The sequence below is a fragment of the Brachyhypopomus gauderio genome, chromosome 18, assembly GCF_052324685.1.
Source record: "Brachyhypopomus gauderio isolate BG-103 chromosome 18, BGAUD_0.2, whole genome shotgun sequence".
Taxonomy (NCBI): domain Eukaryota; kingdom Metazoa; phylum Chordata; class Actinopteri; order Gymnotiformes; family Hypopomidae; genus Brachyhypopomus; species Brachyhypopomus gauderio.
The window spans coordinates 16,135,340-16,156,350 of record NC_135228.1 but is presented as its reverse complement, the minus strand read 5'-3'; the positions used below and the strand labels follow the sequence as shown (position 1 = coordinate 16,156,350).

At 38.3% G+C, this 21,011-nt stretch overlaps 1 protein-coding gene and 3 non-coding genes across 4 annotated transcripts; 2 read left to right on the top strand and 2 right to left on the bottom strand.

The window, feature by feature from the left end:
* Positions 1–598: 598 nt before the first annotated feature.
* Positions 599–13,008, bottom strand: st6gal1 (ST6 beta-galactosamide alpha-2,6-sialyltranferase 1). The gene is made up of 8 exons (XM_076980332.1): positions 12,661–13,008; positions 8,768–8,974; positions 8,247–8,621; positions 6,267–6,531; positions 4,620–4,717; positions 4,425–4,526; positions 3,702–3,876; positions 599–2,373 (listed from the first exon to the last, which is right to left on the bottom strand). The coding sequence occupies exons 1-8, from the start codon at positions 12,670–12,672 to the stop codon at positions 2,096–2,098; spliced, it is 1,512 nt and encodes a 503-aa protein (XP_076836447.1). The 5' UTR covers positions 12,673–13,008; the 3' UTR covers positions 599–2,095.
* Positions 13,009–13,583: 575 nt separating this feature from the next.
* On the top strand, positions 13,584–13,656 carry trnav-uac (transfer RNA valine (anticodon UAC)). Its single transcript has one exon. It is a non-coding gene; the product is annotated as a tRNA-Val (tRNA).
* A 5,836-nt stretch (positions 13,657–19,492) lies between these two features.
* On the bottom strand, positions 19,493–19,564 carry trnaa-cgc (transfer RNA alanine (anticodon CGC)). Its single transcript has one exon. It is a non-coding gene; the product is annotated as a tRNA-Ala (tRNA).
* Positions 19,565–20,010: 446 nt separating this feature from the next.
* On the top strand, positions 20,011–20,092 carry trnas-uga (transfer RNA serine (anticodon UGA)). The gene has a single exon. It is a non-coding gene; the product is annotated as a tRNA-Ser (tRNA).
* Positions 20,093–21,011: the final 919 nt, after the last annotated feature.

The following is a 21,011-nucleotide window of genomic DNA, read 5'->3' as shown; positions in this document are numbered from 1 at the left end:
ACAAGCAAAACTAGACCAAATTAGGGCATTTTTAAGCCTTTTGTTTTTGTGTTTCTATCGCAGTTTTGTATCCTCCATTGAATAAGTGATAAATATAAAAGGAAGCATCTAATGGATTTATATCTGGGTCATATTTGTTATGTTTAGTTTATTAATCCAATCAAAAATGAATAAACAGCTTGTCATCTTCAGTCCCAGTCAACCTTCAATACACCAGGAATAAAACGAAATATGGACAGTTGAACAGTCATGCTTAAAACTGGAACTGCAGTTTACACTTCATTTCTCGTGTAGTTACATTACAAAATAATGTTTCTTAATATATACTATCAACAGAGTAAATGGGTCTTTCCAGTATGGGCACTTTGGAAAGGAAACCTATAGCAACAGAAAAAACTTTGGTATCTGAATGTCTACATAGTCTGCTGAGAAAATATTACAATAATTTAGCATTGTAGATACAGAAAACCACAAATAAAGTTCCAAACTGAAATATGAGAAAATAACTATCTGTACATAAAAACACAGAATATCAAAATATACTGTTCTCTTTTCTTAAATGTTAATGAAATGTGCATAGCCAAATTTATAGTTGAAATTTGTACCGCAAACCAAAACTGAACTTGAGTTTTCTATTTTTTTTTTTTTACGTTAAGCTTCTGCTGTCTCTGAAGAAGATTAATTTGGACATAGTTTATGAAATGTGCATAGAACACAATTTTTGGTTGAATTAACTTTCTATTACAAAACAAAGCAACAAAACCTGACAGGGTTTACTGCGTTTTAACAGTTAACCTTTCTGATGTATTTAAAATAGATTAATTTAGAACTAGATAATGATGGTCAAATGGACCATGCCATGAACTTGTTTACCCTTGTAATGTGATCAGATTATTCCAAAAACAATAAATTGCGCTACTCTAAATTATGCTACTATATTCCTTAAAATGAAACAAAAATATTCATGCACTTTCACTGAACCTTGTTCTTTATATAAATAACAATAACAACACAATGAAACAAGTTCATCAAAGATATGGTGCAGTGCAATTTAAGCTATGCATGCAAGAACATTTTCTAAAGAAATAGGTTGAACAGTCCCAGCACTGATTACTCAGTGCTTGAGTGGTATAAGTCCATCAGTCTCTCACAGTGTAATGAACAAATCTACATAGTATATTCTTACCTTGAGATCTGGCTTGTTACAGAGGCATTGTAGCTGTGTGTATGTGTATGAGAGTCCAGGGATGCATTTCCAAATAGTGTTTCCATGTTCCTTGTTTTATGTCTGTTAAAGATATTCATTGCTCATCTATTGAGATTTACATAATTACAAGAAAGCGTCTGTGCGGTAGTCTGTGTTTGTGGCAATAGCTGGTGATTTATAGATTCACATTTGCAGTTGTTGGTGAACTATGCGATCTGAGATCTGTAAACTATTTAACCTTAGTGTGGATATTCGTAAAATTTCTTATGAATCTTAACTGCATTTCATCATTCACTCTCAGCTGAATAACACTGTTTAATTTAATGTACATGGCTGCTGCATGACCATTTCTGAATGACAAAAAGAAACAAGCAACTGGCAACACTACATAACTAATTACTATTATTTCTCTCTCCAGGTGGGTCCAAGTAATTGTTTTGTATCTGAAGATTTCTGCTGCACCCATAAACTAAATAAATTTCTGCATTTTTAAACTGGGACTTGTGTAAATTATGATAAACAACTTTTCAGCTTAGTAGTAGCAGCAGCTAATGTCCATATTTTCAACAAAATACCACACTTGAAAGGTTTGTCTAGCAACTTGGCCAAAGGCTATATATAGCATTTTACTTATGTGGACTAGAGTTGGTAAACAGTGCTACACAGGCATTTTACAATTATTTCTAGAAATGGTATTAACTGCTTGCTTATGACTAAAAATACTTACAGCTTACAGAGCAGCATATGACCTAGCTGTCAAACTTCCCACACACCATAGCAGTCATGTAAGGACCACGTCTCCATTAGTTAGTGTGGTAATACGATAAATCATGCACCATTAATACTGTTTAATTCTGAATACTAAGTTAAGTAAAGTGAAAGTTCAGTTCATTCCTTTGAAAGAGTGGAAGATGTTGAAGTGTGGGTGCAATTAAAGGTGTTGAATCCAGGCAGTCTGACCCGGCCGTGCATGTAGATGTCTCGGTCGGGACCCAGGTTCATCCTCTTCACCAGGTTCTTCTCATAGAGCAGCGGGTGGTAGGCACCCAGGGTGCAGGCCGCATCACTGAAGCGCTGGTAGTAGTGGCAGAGCTCTGTTTTACGCCGCGAAGGGAGGAACTCATAGACATGGACCACTTCACATAGTGACATCATCAGAACCGTCCCTGCACAAAATGGGAGACAAGTGTCATCTGTTTATAGGAGTATTGAGACGACTGATACACCAGGGATTTGATTCTTGAAGAAGAAAAAAACACTTTTATGCCCTTTTTACATCGCTTCCTTTTTTTCTTTCTTTTTGCTTTTGACAGGGGAGTCAAAACCCCTGCAAACCTACTTAATCACTTCTTTTTTGTTCACTCACTATGAGGTATTGCATTTGTTCACTCACTATATGAGGTTTTTAGTGCATGTTCTAGACGTTCTGCACTGTTCTCTTTGATAGCACTGTTTTGTTCGCCTCGTCTTGTTGCCTTTCTTGTTTTGACTTCTGTCTTTTCACTTCGTTTTTGGATGCCTTCTGAGTTCGGTCAGCTCTGGTTTTGACCTTCACCTTTGTTACAACTACGATCCTGGTTTACTGTACTAAAAATAAAATGGCTTTTCTTTGTCTGCAAGTGTCTGACTAGTTCTGCAATATCACATTTGAGTTCAGTGTGGTTTTGTACAGTTCATCAAAAATATCATTTCATGATCCTTGCTCTATGTCTATGTTTATGTGTTTAGACCTGTCTAGTGTTGCTCATTGGTGTTTAATGTCTGGTGTCTTTGTTGAATGTATACTGTGTATACACAGGCCTCAACAAACTTAGGAGTAAGACACCAATTTTTCAGCGATTTCCTTAAATATAGACCTAGTTTAGATTCTTTAGGTTCAATTCTACACCACTCTTCACTAAAGTGGAAAATTCTGTACAGTGGATGGTGGTCCAGCAAAACTACACACACAGATGGGCTTCTTTGTTATTCTAGAGTTTGCTTTGTCACATCTTGCTTGTTTGTCCATCTCCATTATGTGGTGTGTATTAAATATTAAACATCAATAGCAACACCACCTGTGGGTTATGTTTATATGTTGATTGTTATTTAAGCTTGATCTGTTTGCGTCTGTTGGTTTCTTGTACATATTAGGCTAATGCACCTTTATGTTCGATTTCATTTTGTCTGTTTCAGATGGAGTGTCGCTTTCACTTCTCTTTCTTTCTGTTTGTAAGCATGTTCTTCCCCAGTGACCTAATCACCAGTCATTTTGTTAGAAAGTTCTATCATAGCATAGAAAAAAATATGAGAAAGTGTGTGTTTTGTTGTATTTATTACTAAGACTACTGCTTCGGCTATTTAAAATAGTACTCCAAGATATACATTTGCTATGGGGATTGAAGATTTACACGTTTGCCAGCGCTATAAATGTGGCTAAAGAATCAACCCATCTCCTCTTGTCCTGTTCAGTCTTTGATGATCACGTTTGCCTGTGAAACTGAACATCACCTACCTAAAAGGCCTGAGGACGGTGGATTCTTTTGAATAGACTCAGCCATGTTGTCCTGTATAAGCCTCCACAGTTGCCATTCCACACTGGGATGTAGGATATAAAAGGGCTGTTGAGGGTGAAGTCGTCTGTACCTCTGATACTGTTTAAATATTGGATAATCTGTCTTGTTGTACCACTGAAAGAAAAAGAGTTTGGTGGAAAGGTCCTTATTTGCAGTTGTACATTTGCGGTTGTCTCTCAGCCCTTTCATTAAAAAAATTCCCCGTAAACTGACATAAACATGACAGTTGTGTGCATTTGTTATATTGGCACTATGGTGTTTGTGTGTCTCAATGGAAATGTGACCCTTCTAAAAATAAAAAAATAGAGCTTACATCTTTCTTTCTGTAATATAACTCCTGAGTATACATTCCTTGAAAATATTTTGTCTGTTAGCTGTGCTTGTGTTATTAGCTGAATGTTGATTCTACCGGATATCACAGAGGGACTGATTGTTAAAATCTACACTTTGCATTTTATAAATGAGGTAAAATCATAACCATTGTTCCTACCTATTGGGGATGATTGTTACGAATAACATTCACTATGTTAATGTTAACTTAAAACAAGAGCGGAGCCCTCTAGTGGAAAGAAGTGACACCAACAATGATAACCACTATACTAACTCAGAGAAGACATAAGAATAGTTTTACAGGTAAAGAGCAGGGTCAAATTTGGTTTTACCTCTTTAAGGTCAGAGGAGTATGGTGCAGGATCCCAGGCTACTAAAATCCCTGTACTGTACAGAGAACTGGACAGGAAGTGATGATCTTCAGAAGCCATCACCTTTAAAGAAATACTTGTCATTAGTTTTTAGTTACTGTTGTGATATTTTAGGTGAATTCGCCTTCTACCCATCCGATGAAGGTTTCACAATACCTGAGAGTTGATCAAGCGCAGTGTAGTTTTAGAGCCCACATCTTTCTCAAAGCCTATAGTGGGTGCAGCATTGAACCGTACCACTGCGTCATGAGCATCTAAAGACAAATAAGACCAGGTTATCTACTCATTACATTGGTCCAGCTGTCCATATCAAGTTTAAAAATTGACAGTAGATAGTGTCAGTTGAAGTAATTTTTTTTCGCTTTCTCCATATCTCATACAAAATAGCTTTTGCAGGACCCAACCCAAAAAAGGAAAGGCTGAAATTTGGTCATCCTGTTTCATACAGGATCAAAACTGATGTTTTCTAAGTGGTTATCATCATTTTCATACAGAAAAACAGCAAAGGATAATCAACACAAAGTTAGTTGTTGCATGGCAAGAACACATTTGCATGTTACATGCTATAAAGAAAATATATTTCCATCTGGTTAATATGATACATTTGACTACCTGTGGGAAATACATTAGTTAATTTTTATCCTGGTATTATCCTGTTGTTTGGTGCACCTGAAACCCAAAATGTACCAAACAACCAATGTAAATGGAGTTTCTCCCAAGGCATCCAATTTATATAACTTTGCAGGTTATAACTACACTGTGACTGGGTCACTAGGTCTTAATATAGGCCTAAGCTTAGTTTGGAAGCTTTGTTTGTGGTCTTCTGTTAAATGTCTGTCGGCATGTTTCAATTGCAATCAATGCTCCTTTTACTCCTTTTAAGTAATTCACTAATGCTTGGCTTATTTTGTCACGACTTTTAAAGTAATTTGTCCTTTTTGGCACACTAAGTTGCCTTGTCTTGCAGTTTACACTCACAAGTGCTGATTGTCAGGAACCCTGTAAAGATGGCGCATATTGCTATTTTTAACCTTAATATAACTCACCTGAGTAGCTCTCTGTTAATTGTGACATAGTTATTTTAAAAGTTACGGGACACGTCCCAAAGGTGTTTCCTGATTTCCTCTACTTCCCCACTTTCCATCTAGTTTGAAGTTCACTAAGCAAATGATGAATGAAGGAGAGGAGATAAGGTAACAATGTTGAACATTAGAACTGGTATATCATTCTCACTTTTGCATGATTTAAACAGAACTTAGCTGTACCCTAGTTTTGTGATTAGCAGAATCAGATAAGCTAATTCAGTCTGTAAAACATAGTGTTAATTCAGAAATGACTAATTTGGACATTTGAGTTACCATGGGCTGCCAAGAATGGTCAAAGAAAGGACACCATTCTTTATATAGAAACTGGGCCACCTTCATGTGCAAACATCACGTGCAGATGTCATCTAAAGGTTGAATTCTTTTCTGCAAAAGACACACTTGAAGATCCTTTATCACCCTTTACAAATTAAATTTTAGCATTCTTTATAAATCTCTTTCAGAATTAGAAATGTTTGGAAATATTTTTGGATGAAGAAGAGATGAGACAAAATTTGACTTTAAGGACTCCACATTGTTATTTGTTTTCCTTCAGACTGAAAATAACTAAGAGGTTTTTAGATTTAGAAAATCCAATTTACGTGTTTCTATGTATTAATTTATTTACATACATTGCTGTACTTATTTTATAATTCCCTTTTTATTTTTTATTTTATTTTTTGACAAAAAAATAATAATTACAGACTACTTTCATCCTCACCAATCTCTTTTCCTAGTCCAGAGTTTCGCAGAGATCCTGCGGAAGATACTACAGCACAAGTCTTAAAAGGGCCAAGGTCCAAGGTCAGGGGTCGTAGAGGCAGTTGGGACGCCCAGGGAAGTCCAGCAAATGGCTTCATGTCAGGAGTCAATGTGATGATGTGTACCGTCTCCTTCAGCTGGCACAGCAGTTCAGGTCCACTCAGTTTGTGCTGTGGTGTTGCAAACTTTGAGTCAGGAAGTTGCACTCCGTATTTATTCATTGCCTAGAAGAATGGAGAAAATGACTTCTGGAGTGAAAATAATACTTCTTACATTTACCATGATGGCTTCCATCTTTTGATATTTTTCAGATTATGCATTTTTTATAAGTTTTGCAAGTGTCAATTGATATGAATGGATTATTGTAAATGATGTTAATCATTAAACATCCTTCAGAAGCACAGAAAGCATGTGTGACATTTTCAGGGATACAGATGGTGCTATTGCATCAACAATGTATTAACAACATTTAAACAAGGCCATAAATGCTAGCGTTTGCATTTTTAGCATTTTCTGACTAAAATTTCCATTTTAAAAATGCAAAATTTTCAGCTAAAAGTTATTTTCAGAACCAAAATAATACTTGTGTTTCTGAGGGTTAAAATATCTCAGTTGCAACTGAATACATTTTGAATATCTGAGAAAAATCCTGTCACAAGTAATACCCTAAGAGGATACCAGAGGTCTACATACCTTGAGTGTCTCCATGTCTCCAAGCTCATCACACACATCTGTCTTTCACTCATCATTATCACCTTTACATCCTGCCTCATTGTGCATTCTTACAAAACCTGTCAATCACTTTATTCATTTATGCACATGTACAGGGTTACATTTTATTTACTCTATTTGTTTTAGAAACATTTGCACAGTGCAAGATTCACTGTTCTTTAGTTATATGCAAGCTGGTGTGTGGGTGGCATATTCAGCCAACTGTTTGGTTATGGTTTTCAGATTTCTCAAAGGAGCCATATGGATGCTAATGCTGTGTTCAAATGTTCCCACACAGCTCTGGTGAGGTTGTGAGGGCAGATGAAAAATAGTTCACACCTTTATTCTTTCCTTATTCCTTTATTTCTTTGCATAAATAAGATTGTTACATACTTTCTTGCTGTTGAGAGCTTATGAGCTAAGCACACATAATAAGGCTGTCCTAACTGTCCAACAATTTGGGATTATCCACTATTCCTCTACACATGATTGTAGTACAATAATTCTGGTACCTTGTGAATCTTCAGAACCATAAACCTTACCAGATACGTAAATTCAACAGCTGACTGAAAGGAGACGTTAAATACTGTTATACTGCTGCCACTCATTAGTCTTTGAATTGTCAAACAACATTAGTACCCTAACATTAGACGTTTTAAAACAAGACTAATTGATCTCAACCTTAACTGAACCTTAACAACCCTAACTGTTTTCATTTAGGTTTAAAAACAGATTATCTCATTTTCAGTTAGGTTTAAGATTTAAAGCACCAGTTCAGCTCTATTGCACTCCCTCAACCTTTAATCTTTACCTTTAATATGTTATTATTTATTTATTGTGCCTTTAAATTTCATAATCATTCATTTAAATTCAACTTGTAGTTTTAACCAATTTTGTTAACTGATTAGATCAACGTTTATTTTTAATGCATATTTTTAAAATGTGCAATATAAACTTGCTTTGCCTTCCATCATTTCATAAAAACCAACTAAGAAATAGTCTGAATGTTACATGCAAATACCACAGCGTGATATACACTGTAATAACACATGTAAAACTTAGCCTGTCTCTGCATTATCAAGAAATGATAATTGCTATCCAAAGGCTTCCGATTTCTTATTACATAAACACTATATACAATTTTCACCATATAAATCCTTGCTTGTAAAATCATTCAGTAGACACTTAAAACATTTTTTCCACAACTGTGCCAGTGCTGACTCCTCACCTGATAGTTCTGCACTACTTTCCTCAGCCTTTTGCCAAGCATGGTGCTGGACATCTCATCGTCCCAGATCTCCCCCAGCGCTCCATTTGGCCCAAAGAACTCTGCATCCTCCTTTGCACTGAATACATCGGTTCTTCTTCGTCCCCCTAGTATGCTCTCAAGTACACGTCTTAGGGGTCTCCCGAGGAGCCAAGAGAGAAGCCCGTGAGACTGCCTCTCTTTGATCCTGACGCGATAGTTCTTGTTACTGCTCTCCATTGTATAGTTGAAGGACGACAGAACAGGGATAGGCTTTTGAGGATCTCCAGGAATTACACCAGGTAGCTTCTGAGGGTCCACATACATAGTTTTAGCTGCTCCAACTCCCCGTAGCACCTGGAAGTGAATATTTCAGGTGCAAATTACCTTCTATGTAGCTTTAATTTTGACAATCTTCCATCATGTCACAGAAATGAAGATAGATGATTGATGTAATCAGAATGTATATTGGAACACGCAATGGAAATATCTTCTGAAAGTACCTTCACGATGGAACGTGCTCGTGGCTGTGCCCGAGTCCTGGCTCTCACCCCAAAGATGGCGTCAGTAACAGGTACACTGTTCTCAGCACAGAGGGTATACAACACAGCCATGGACATACAAAATAGTGCCATGCAAAAAGCTCCTCGTCGAGCTCGACGCCTCAACCGCCAAAGCAGGCTAACACGATCCATTGCAGCACCTGGGATCTGGCACAGAGACAGATGTTCATCAGTGTAAGTGTTAGATTAATTTGTAAGAGCAGCATGAAAGAAAACATGGATAATAAAAGCTGATTTTTTTAGTTTTTTTGTTTCATAAGAAAGATGGACTAACTTAAGAAAGAAAACTGAAATAGATAAAATTAACAGACAGCTAATTTTTGATTCATATTCACATGACATCACTGTCAATCCTCTCGACAGACTGAACTAGGTCATTCATCTCAGACTGTCACAGATTCATTGCCCATTCCAGCACTTCCACACCCGCCTCCTCTCTCCACCATCTCATTTGATCTAGTTCACCTGAGTGAACTAATGAAACACACCTGATCTCTATTCCCTCTCCTGCTCAAGGGTACCTTTTTAGTCTCCCCTCTTGAATATTCCCTTTATAAATTATATGCCAATGTCTTGCTGTGTACCGAGCCTGTCTACTGTCTCCTTACCTTCCTGGTTGCCGGACTCAGTCTACCTCTCTTCTGCCTGACCCTCAGACACCGCCTGAATTCTGTCTCTTGCTAACAATCCTGTACAGGACTGACTTCAAGAATGTATGCAATCATGCCAACATTGTATTCAAAGCCCTAAGAACAACATCCGACTATCCATTAGCCTGTTCCACAGTCTCAATAACACCTCCTCCATTCGGAATCTATCTCTCTCCAGGTTTTTGTTTAAAACTAACAAAATGTCAAGCTGAAAATACAGTCACTGCCCACTTAACTAGAAACATCTATCGAATTTGGCCCTTCTGATGGGCTGTAGGTGCACTTTTCTTCACACGCTTGTAGTGAACAGGAAGAGTCTGTCTGGGATGCAGAGGCTTCAGGAGACTCTGCTTGTGGAATTACTCGAAGACGCAACATAAATGAAAGTGAATCACACAACCACAGTCACCCTGTACAACAAATTCATAGCTGTGCCAGAACATTACTGGGCATTGGGCCTATTCCTAAAAAAAGACCACTGGTCAGCAGTGACACTTTAGCAATTTGATGCATTTTGTTTACTGTTTAATGCACAAAACAACTAACAAACCACCACGATAAATAACAGACAAGCTAACAGAGAAGATAGTTTAATGTATGAATGAATGAATCTTCAACTTATATAGCACCTTTCTATATACCCAAGGTCGCTTTACAATTTTAACACAGGTACAACCAATCACACTCCGGCAAGAAGCAGCAGCCAATTGCGCACAGCATACTCTCTACCGGGATCCACAGCCCCCTGGGGGACTGAATGGGGTGCAGGAAGGGGAGAGAGGACAGACCCTAGTGGCAGAGCACCATCAACCACTGGGCATACAAGCACACACACTCAGACAACTGCTTTTTATTGGACATGAAGGGACAAAGACACATACTCAGGGAGAATTTGTCAGGGAATCAGGGACTGCCAATTTACCTAATCTCCATGTTTTTGGACTGTGGGAGGAAACCCACACAGACACGGGGAGAACATGGAAACTCCACTCAGATAGGGACTTGAACCCAAGACCCCAGTGCTGAGAGGCAAACGTGCTAACCACCAAGCCACCATGTTGCCCAATGAATGTAAACATGTTCATGTCATAAACACGGTGTGTACTTTCAGACACTGATTGATAGATTTCTTGTTTAGTTCCATTTTAAGAGTTTCAATTTACCAGAGGTGGACATTCCAGGTTCAGAAAGTAAAACTCCTTCCCAGGATTTTACTCAAGCTTGATAGATTTTATAATTAGTGCAAGCCAGGTAAAATTAGTGGAATCACGCAATCCAAGAAGCCTGAGCAAAATCTTTGTGAGAACTTTTACTTTCTGAACCAGGAATGCCCATGTATGCAATTTAGTTACATTATGTGTATCCTATTTTGGTATTGATGTTAACCATGGAAGTGATTCCAGCTGATGTCCCCTATCATTAGCAGATTCAATGTAATAATGTTGAATATGTCAAAAAATATCACAGAAGCCCAAATGAACATAACCTCCAGTGAGTTTAAAAAGCATTTAGACCCTTTGTTGCAAATTGTTATCGAATTGATTTTGAATACATGCACATTTTACCAATGTCACCAAGTTGTATTTAATAACCCAAAATAATCAAGCAACAATATAGTTTCAGAAACTTGCAAAAAATAAAATCACAACATATTCACAAAAGTACTCAGACCCTTTGCTGTGACACTCCAAATTGGAGTCATGTGCACCCAGTTTGCTTTAACCATGTTTAAGATGTGTCTAGGACTTCACTTATAATTTGCATTGATTGAACATAGTTAGAAAATGTGGATCTTAAAAGGCATCTGTGGTGGGCTCATCTTGAGCAGTTTGCACATGCACATCCATGTAAGGTCAAGATCTCTTCTTCTTCTAGTAAGAATTCACACATCCAAATTCAAAGAAACTACAAGAGTGTTTAAAACAGTCACTCATAATTGTAACTGTATTTTCTTTCTACTTTCTGAATCCATTGATCTCTCCTGTTTCAAGAGCCTCAAACCACTTAACCACTGCTTTATTTACATTCCCAAATTAAAAGTAAAATAACAGTTTTGTTAAGTTTGTCTCTGAAATTTGATGAAAATTATTGATTTCTACAGCTCACAGGCTTTGCCTTGGGCATACTTTCAAAAATGCTTTTAGTTGGTGACATTTAATGACTGGTTCGGACTACATGTATATGCAGATAGGAGAAAGTAAAACTGAATTTGATAGGCCAAAGTGTGGATGCAATATCAGATTGTCTTAAGAAAAGTGTTTGTGCCACGTCTAAATGTCAAAACTGATGAAAAGATGATCTCATTAACTGAAATTCATTACTTATGGATATACATAGTTACTGACATTTTTGTTTGATTCTATCTGCAGGTCCTGTACACAATTTGTGTAATTTTCAACTAATTAGTCAAACTATGCTGTGCAATATAATTTTGTCACATTTGACCATAATGAATGGGAAAGTAAACAAATGTGACCTCAATGACAGTAAATTGACAGTTCAAATCGCTAACCAAACAGCACATATCGCCAGGCTGACCGCTCTGGTTTTAAAACAATGGAAGACATAACAAACAATGCAGCTCTGTGTGATATCAACATTATTCTACCAGCAAACAAATGCTTGGCTTGCTTTGCTGCTGGCAGACAACACCGCCGAACTTTCAATCTTTTACTTGAGCAATAACAATATGTAGTTAGTGATTGAAGTCACACTGCAGCCACAAAATCATAAAAATAAAAGTATATATTTTTTGCGTAGGCAGTATGTGCGGAGCATCAAAATACAGTAACCTTATCTTAGGCTAATGTGCGGAACTGAACATGAGCCGTAAAATCCGTTAATATTGTATTCTGTCTTTGATATATTAAGATGCGTTTATCAAAAGCTTGAAGTGTTTGAATGAGAACCTACAGAAAGCCCCTAAATCTAAATCCTGCGTGTCCTGCGTGTCTTCTGTGTAATTCGTGAATTTAATGAACGCCACCAGGTGAACAGGAAAAGCACATTAATATAAACACCGCAGTGTCACGTGCAAATATGATATTATATTTGACATGATTGACACTATTACCATTAAAATGTAAATTGTGCTGGACCATATGACGATACATAGCACATTAGGGAAAGTATAAAATTAGGCGTGGATGTTAGTGCTGCTTATCAAAGAAAACGCACTCTTACCTTGTATCCCATATTTTACTGCCGTCGTTTTTGTTTTGATTTTTTTGTGTTGAGCAATTACTTTAGTCCCATTACTGTTCTCGGTTTTTTTTATCTCCGCTGGGGGCTCCTTATAATTATTGATAAAAAAAATTATCGGCTTGTCCAATCGGCACTACTACAGTAGAAAATCAGGGCCATTTATATCCTAAATTGACAAAGGGCGGATGTCGTGATCATGTAACTGTCGTAAAAATAAAATACAAGGTCTTTGACACTACAAAGTGGTGATGTTTGCTGCTCTATCTCTAAACAGATCCCCTCACAGTGCAGAGTGGGCGTCCGCCATGTTGGACTCTGACGGGCGGGCTGCAGCAGCGCTCTACATGTAGCCATGCAAAATACTTTAATGTATCTCTTGCGACCTTGAGCTTCAAACAGCTGCCGTGCAGCCTTAGAAAATATACTGCAGTGTGTCGTTTCACATTGCTGCCAACATACATTTTGATAGCCAACAAGACCTCGTTTATATTTTTTATTATACAGATTGCTTATAAATTGGTCACAGTAAAAAAAATAATTCGTGACACGTTAAACGACAGGTCTGCCCATAAATCAGTGTAGCCGTATTGTTCTAGTTTAGTGTCTAGACGTTAAAAAAGCCCGCGTATTCTTTTAAAAAGACTTTCTTGTCACGTTTACGGCACCGCAATGCGGCGAGTGGTTCCTGGTTGTTCGGTGCGATAACGCTACTACAAAACTGTGTAGATAGACATGCAAAGCTATTTTAATTAGTCCATTATATATGTCCTCGTGGATTAAAATGTATTAATATGTGTTCCTATGTGCATTCACGATAAAATGCTTGTAAACACAATATTATAAATTTTATTATAGTAAAACGCCATCTCACATAGGTCCACATAAAGGGCTTTTAAACATGTGGTTCCATAGTGTAGCGGTTATCACGTCTGCTTTACACGCAGAAGGTCCTGGGTTCGAGCCCCAGTGGAACCATTAGGTTTTTGTTCTTCGTTCAAATGTAATGTACTTTTTCGTATGTTAACTTTATCTAACTCGTTACAAGTGAAATTTATAGACTAAAACATTTTTTGTACATTTTAAAATGTGAGAAGAAAACCGTTGATTTTTTGCATAAACCGACTTAACATAAGAGATAGAAACAGAAAGCTATCACAAAAGGAAGATTTAATGAAACTGCTCAACAACGAGGTAAATCTACGGAGCCCGTAAGGTGACATCATGTAAAAATTAATAACGCGTGGGAACAAGATTTTTAAGGCATGGGAACGACTTATTAACGCGTGCGAACGAGATAATTAAGTATTACTTTATATAAAGCCCGGATAACCTTCCTTGGGCAATCAGTTAGTGCACATCCCCTCCAATTGGCAGTCAGTTCGTGAACATCCCTGGGAGCTGCTTGCCTTGCTGTGAAAAAATAAATAAAAACTTTGTTGCCGCGCGTGAAAGACGACATTAATTATCTTGTTCCCACCCGTTAATAAGTCGTTCCCACGGGTTAATTAGGCATGGCCATGCATTATTATTTTTTACATGATGTCACCTTACAGGCTCCTTACAGGCTCACCTTATAAATCTGCCCAGATCTTTATTCTATTTTAACCTTCACAAAAACATTGTGTTAGTTTTCTGTTACTATCTATTATGTTAATAGGGCGGATTTGACCCATGACTCAAATCAGTCATTAGATTTCCTAAAAACTAATTATCATCCATTTTATTTCTTACCTCTTGGTTATGTTATTAGGTTTCCTTATCCATGAAAGGATATTGGATTCTGTGATGTTTTTTGACATAGTCAACATTATAACGTCAAATCTGCTAATGAGAGGGCACATCAGATGGTATTGGTTTTAGTATGTTTATTGTAGCCCCCTGGGCTTTTAATTCATAGCATACACATCCTAAATTTGCATTTACATGTTCCACTCATACAAGCAACTTTGAGCTCAAAAATCTAATTCAAATGCAATAATTCCATTTAGTAAGTAAAGTAAAGTAAAATTCATTTATATAGCACTTTTCACAGGCACAAGCCACAAAGTGCTTTACAACGGAAAATAAAATAAAATAAAATAACAAAAAAATAAATAAAAAACACAAAAACACACTATAAAACAGAAATAAAATACAGTGCACAAGGTCAACGGCTGCAACCTCCACCACTAATTAAACGCCTGCGTAAAAAGGAACGCCTTTAGCTGTTTTTTAAAAGTATCCACAGAGTCAGCTGATCTTAAATGTGGAGGAAAAGTTTTGGAGCAACCACCTTAAATGCTCGGTCTCCACAAGTCTTTAGACATGAGCGTGGCACAGACAGTAAACTCAGGTTGTTTGACCTGAGTGATCGCAATGAAGTGTAGGGGTGGAGCAGGTCAGCAACATACACAGGAGCTGTGTTGTGTAGTGCTCTGTATGTTAAAGGTAAAATCTTGAACTGGATCCTGAATTCTACAGGAAGCCAGTGTAAGGATTTTAAAATGGGTGTTATGTGAGACCGTCTGCTTGACTTGGTCAGTAAACTCACTGCAGCGTTTTGAATTATCTGTAAACGTCCACGAGCTGATACACTGAGAGATGAAAACAAGGCATTACAGTAGTCTATGCGAGATGAAATAAACGCATGGATCAGCATCTCTAGATCTGCTGTTGAAACCATAGATCTCAGTTTACTGATATTTCTCAAGTGGAAGAAACAGGATCTTGACAGCTGTTTAACATGAGAATCAAATGCTAAAGACTGATCGAAAATAACTCCCAGATTTCGGAGGCTAGAGTGGACAGCAGAGGAAAGAAGCCCAAGATTTTGCTTAATCGTTTGACTAAGCCTTTCGGGAGCAATGATCAATACCTCAGTCTTGTTGTCATTTAGCTGTAGGAAGTTATTTGAGGTCCATTCTCTGATTGATTGAAGACAATCTAATAGCCTAGACAAACTATGAACCTCACTTGGTTTAAAAGACAAATAAAGCTGAATATCATCAGCAAATAAATGATAAGAAATATTAAAACTATTTAAAATCTGCCCCAAAGGTAACATGTACAAAGAAAACAACAAAGGCCCTAAAACTGAACCCTGTGGAACCCCACAGGTTAATGGGGTTGCCTCAGACGTGTAATCTCCCATCGTAACTGAGAAACTTCTCCCAGTGAGATAAGAAATAAACCAATCAAGTGCTGTTCCAGATATGCCCACCCAGTCACATAACCTATTTATCAGTATTTCATGATCAATGGTATCAAACGCAGAACTGAGATCCAGCAGCACCAACACAGAGCAGTCACCAACATCAGCAGACATTAAAAGATCATTTGAGACCCTCAGGAGAGCAGTCTCTGTAGAATGCCTCTTCCGAAACCCAGATTGTAAAGAGTCGTAGCAATTGTGATTTTCTAAAACTGTTTTAGAAGACAGTTGGTTTGCCACCACCTTCTCTAAAATTTTGGATAAGAAAGGAAGCTTAGATATAGGCCTATAGTTCTTAAGCACAGCCGGGTCTAAATTTGATTTCTTTAAAAGAGGCTGAACAGTGGCGTGTTTAAAATAAGATGGAAAGCAACCTGTTAACAGTGAGGAATTTACAATGGCCAATATAGCAGGGCCAACGGTAGGTAAGACCTTCAACAATAATGAAGAGGGTATCACATCCACGGAGCTACTTGATGGCTTTAGCCATTTACATTTGCGATTTGGTAGAGGTCTATTCATATTTCATTTACACATACATTTTGATGCTTTATTTGGACCTTTATTTAAATAAATGCCACACCCAACTCCGCCCTCCTCCATTGGCTGCCCTCTGCCCTCCCTAATGGACATTTACTCCACCCGCTGTCTCAGCAGAGCACATTCCATAATCATGGACAACTCCCACCCTGGCTCTGATCTGTTTGACCTGCTATCCTCAGGAAGATGCTACAGGTGCATCAGATCAAAGACAACCCGGTTCAAGAACAGTTTTTTCCCAAAGGCAATAACAAACATAAACTCAAATTTGCACTAACTCCAACCCCACAGACTCTCCGACACTCACCGTGCAATATTATATCCAATGTGCAATACTTATATATTTATATTGTAAATTCAAGATTGTGTACTTACTGTGTGTTATTTACTGTATTCTATGGTGTTTTTGCTACTGCACTGGAGGAGCTGCTACGATTTCACTGTACGTGAATAGTGACAATAAAAGGCATTCTATTCTATTCTCCCTTGTCCCGCCTTGTTTCACCGTTGCCATAGTCCCCTCTGTCTGTCACACCCACGTCTTTAGAATTTCCACCTGCGTCTCGTTTCACCGTCATGTTGTCTGTGTATTTAAACCCTTCCGTGCTGCACTCCTGTGTCGGTCATTGTCCTTACGTGAGTCCCTCTTCTCCTAGCGCTGTTATCGATTCTGGGTGGGTTTCCCGAAACGCTCGTAGCGCTAAGTAGCCTACTTCTTAACCTCGTACGTTTCATACCAGGTTACGAAGTACTTAGCCTCGGGAAACCCACCCTCTGTTTGTTAGTTCGTTGTTTATTCCCTGTTCATGGTCTTGATGTGGGTTCTCGCTGGTTGTGTCTTGTTTCTATCAGTTGTATTCTTAGCTCTGTTGTCGTTTCAGTTTGCAAGTTCGTCGTTTGTTCATGGTCTGTATGTGGGTTATTGCTGGTTGTATCTTGTTTATATCGGTTGTATTCTCTCTCTCTTGTTTCGCCCAGGTTGTCTTGTTCACACGTTTATAGTTCGTTTGTTTTCTCATTCTCTGCTCTTGTTTAAACACTCCACGACATTTTCAGTTTCTAGTTCCCGGTTGGTTCGTTCACTCTGTTTAGTTTTTAGTATGTGTTGTGTAGTTGCTTGGCTTGTGTATGTTTTGTTAGTTTCCGTTGTTACTGTTTACCTTTGCACGTTCTCATTGTGATTCGTTGTTTAGTGTTCTGTTCGGATCGTTTTAATAAATATTCAAAAACCCTGCGATTGCAACTATCTAACTTTCAGGTTCACAGTGAGCGTGATCACCTCTACCCAGCGTAATCGTTGCAATAAAATTGTATTTCCCGATTTGAATGATCTAGTTTCATGTGATCATGCAAAGTTTGTATCAAAATTATCATTAAAATGTTATTCACTTAATATGCATTTGCATTCTTTGATGTAATTTTCAACCTCTTCACCACGCTAAAAATGTCAAAATTCAATTGTTAAAAGGGAAATGGCACCTCTCCTTTTTGCAATTACATTACGATACCAATAGTGCTCAATCTGTGTCAAAATGCCTATTTGATAAATCTTACAACAGACGCTGCACGCTCACTGTGAACCTGAAGTTAGATAGTTAGCTAATGTAGCTTGGGTATTAATGTCCAAAACAATTATTTGCTTGTACAATTCTAAGATACCAGATGTAGTATATTGGAACACACCGGGTTTCCATCCAAACCTTTCGAAAAAATAATGCGCAATTTCCATGTTTCGGCAGAAAAAAATGCGAATTAAGCCTTGTTTCCATTCATTAGTTATGCGAATAAATTTTAGATCACGTGAGAGGACGCCAAACAATAGTGGTTTTACGTCCATCTGGCAGTTACGCATTTTTGCACTTTGAGGTTTTGAAACATTTTTTTTCTTTTCTATACATGGAGAAGTTAAATTCAATTTTTGCTCTCTCCAGAACTGTTTTTGTATGCATTTGCCATCTTTACATCGCGATCATGTACAGAACCACATGACTTGAGGCATGATACGTCATCGTTTATGCGAAAAAACCCTTTTCCATCCAGTTTTTCCGAATTTTGGCGATGCGATAGTCTAACTTTTCCACCTCCTCCTAGCGTAAAAATCTTTTTGCGATATTTGGGGCTTTTTTCGAATTTTGGTCTTTTTCCATCCAGCTTTTTTCATGCGCATTTTCAAAATGCGCAAAAACTCGGTGGATGGAAAACCCATGTAACTCCTTCTGTCTTTCCCTATACTTCTCCATTAAAGCAAACATGGCATCTGTGGTGCACTTAGCTGGCATGAAACCATACTGCTGCTCACAGATCTCTACCTCTCCTCTAAGCCTAGCTTCCACTACTCTTTCCCAGATTTTCAGGCTGTGACTGATCAATTTTATTCCCCTGTAATTACTACAGCTCTGAACGTCACCATTATTCTTGATAATCGGCACCATTATGCTTCGTCTCCACTCCTCAGGCATCTTCTGACCTTCCAATATTCTGTTAAATAACCCAGTGAAAAACTCCACTGCTGTCTCTCCCAAACATTTCCATGCCTCCACTGGAATATCATCCGGTCCAACTGCCTTACCACACTTCATTCTCCGAATTACCCTCAATTACTGTAAAAGGTTAATCGAGTAAGTGGCAGATTTAGCTGCCTTATCTGTTGTTACTGCCAAATTGAGAGATGGAGTGCCTCAAACTATGGCGGTCGGGCGAAAATTACATTTCAAATGCATTATCACGGAATGCAAATGCATATTAAGTTAATAACATTTTAATTACAATTTTGATACAGTCTTTGCATGCTCCTCCATGGATCACCACCATATCGTGGTGGAGGGGTTTGCGTGCCATAGGAGCTAAGTTGTCAGGAGGGGGAATGCCCTCGGTAGGGTCTCCCAAGGCAAATTGGTCCTAGGTGATAGCCCAGAGTGATTAAAAAAACCCTTATGGAATTTACAAATAGCTAGAAGAAGTGGCTAGGGAGAAGGACACCTGGGCCTCTTTGCTTAATTCTGAGACCAATTTGTTTCTCTAGGCTCTCCCTACTGATGACAAAGGTACGAGTAGAAACAGGCCGAACAAGGAAAACATATGTGGAGATGCCGGGGATTGAACCCGGGACCTCATACATGCGAAGCATGCGCTCTACCACTGAGCTACATCCCCACGTGATACATGTTCCTCTGACATTTTAGTTTTTTTGTGGATGAGGATGTCGCGATCAAACATCGAATTGATATCGATCTTGTGTCAGTATTTGATTAAGGGGTGGATACTTTTTAATAATATAAAAACCTTATTAAATGAGTCTTAAGTAAATTTGTGGCTCATTTATTACTCTCCCTTTCTCAAGAAAGGGCGATTATAATTAGTCTATGACTCTAGCGCTAGATAGCTAATACTAGCTAGATAGCTACAACTGGGATCTGAATGAAGGCTGTATGTGATCAGTTCAAATGTAAGAACAACGGATTATGTATTTAAAAGAAGCTTCCATGCTAAGTCGCAGCTCTTCCTATTACGTACTTACCTGTAATTCAATTAATATAACACACATCCAATGATATCCTAGGTCAAAAACATGAAAGAACATGTAAAGAACACATGCGGGCGCTGCGATGGCCGAGTGGTTAAGGCGTTGGACTTGAAATCCAATGGGGTCTCCCCGCGCAGGTTCGAACCCTGCTCGCAGCGTTTTTTTCTTCCACGCATAAAAGCCAAAAAATGTTAGCTGTGACTTGCGGACATGAAGACATGTTGCTTCAGAATGTATTGGACGGTAAACCATTCCTAACGTTTTCGAATCTTATGCTAACAAGTCCTAACAATTCCTAACAAAGTCCTAACAATTCCTAATAGTGATGTGTCGGTCGCGAACGAACCGGTTCAAAGAGCCGGCTCTTTTTAGTGAACGACGAGAGCTGGTTCCCCTCTAAGACCCCCCCCTCGCCCCACCTCGAAAAAGGAGCCATTTGGGAGCCGAAAGAGCCGACTATTTATGAGGAGCTGAGCCAAAAGATCCGGCTCCCTAAAAAGAGCCGAAGTTCCCATAACTAATTCCTAACAAAGTCCTAACAAGACTAAACAGTTGAAACTGGGGCAAAAGAGCCAATCGGCGCCTAATAAAAGCATCACATTACCAGGTTGCGAGTCTCCCTGCTGATTGGTTTGCTAAAGTGCGGTAACTCCTGTTACACTTTATTCTGACAATTTAGTGGGCGAGAAAATCGATTCTTCTGAAAAGTAAGTACTAATGAATGACTCATTATTTTTTTCTTTAATTGTTAATTAACAGTGTAACTACCTTAAAATTAACAAAAATGTGTCCATAAAGCAATACCATAAAGCTTGACCAGTAGGCCTACATGGGTAGGGGTAGATACAGAAATATCGCAAGTAGTTCGAGTGAAAAAAGATGGCGGGAAAACGAGATTTTCCACCACTAAATTTATACTTTTTAGCAGGGCTCTCAAGTCTCACGCATTGAGCGTGTGACACACGCATTTGACCGTCTTCACACGCCACACTTCCGATTTCACACGGCGAGAAAAAAAAAACTAGTTTATTTACCTCCGATTCATATCTATGTCGCCCTCCACTGGCGATCGATCGC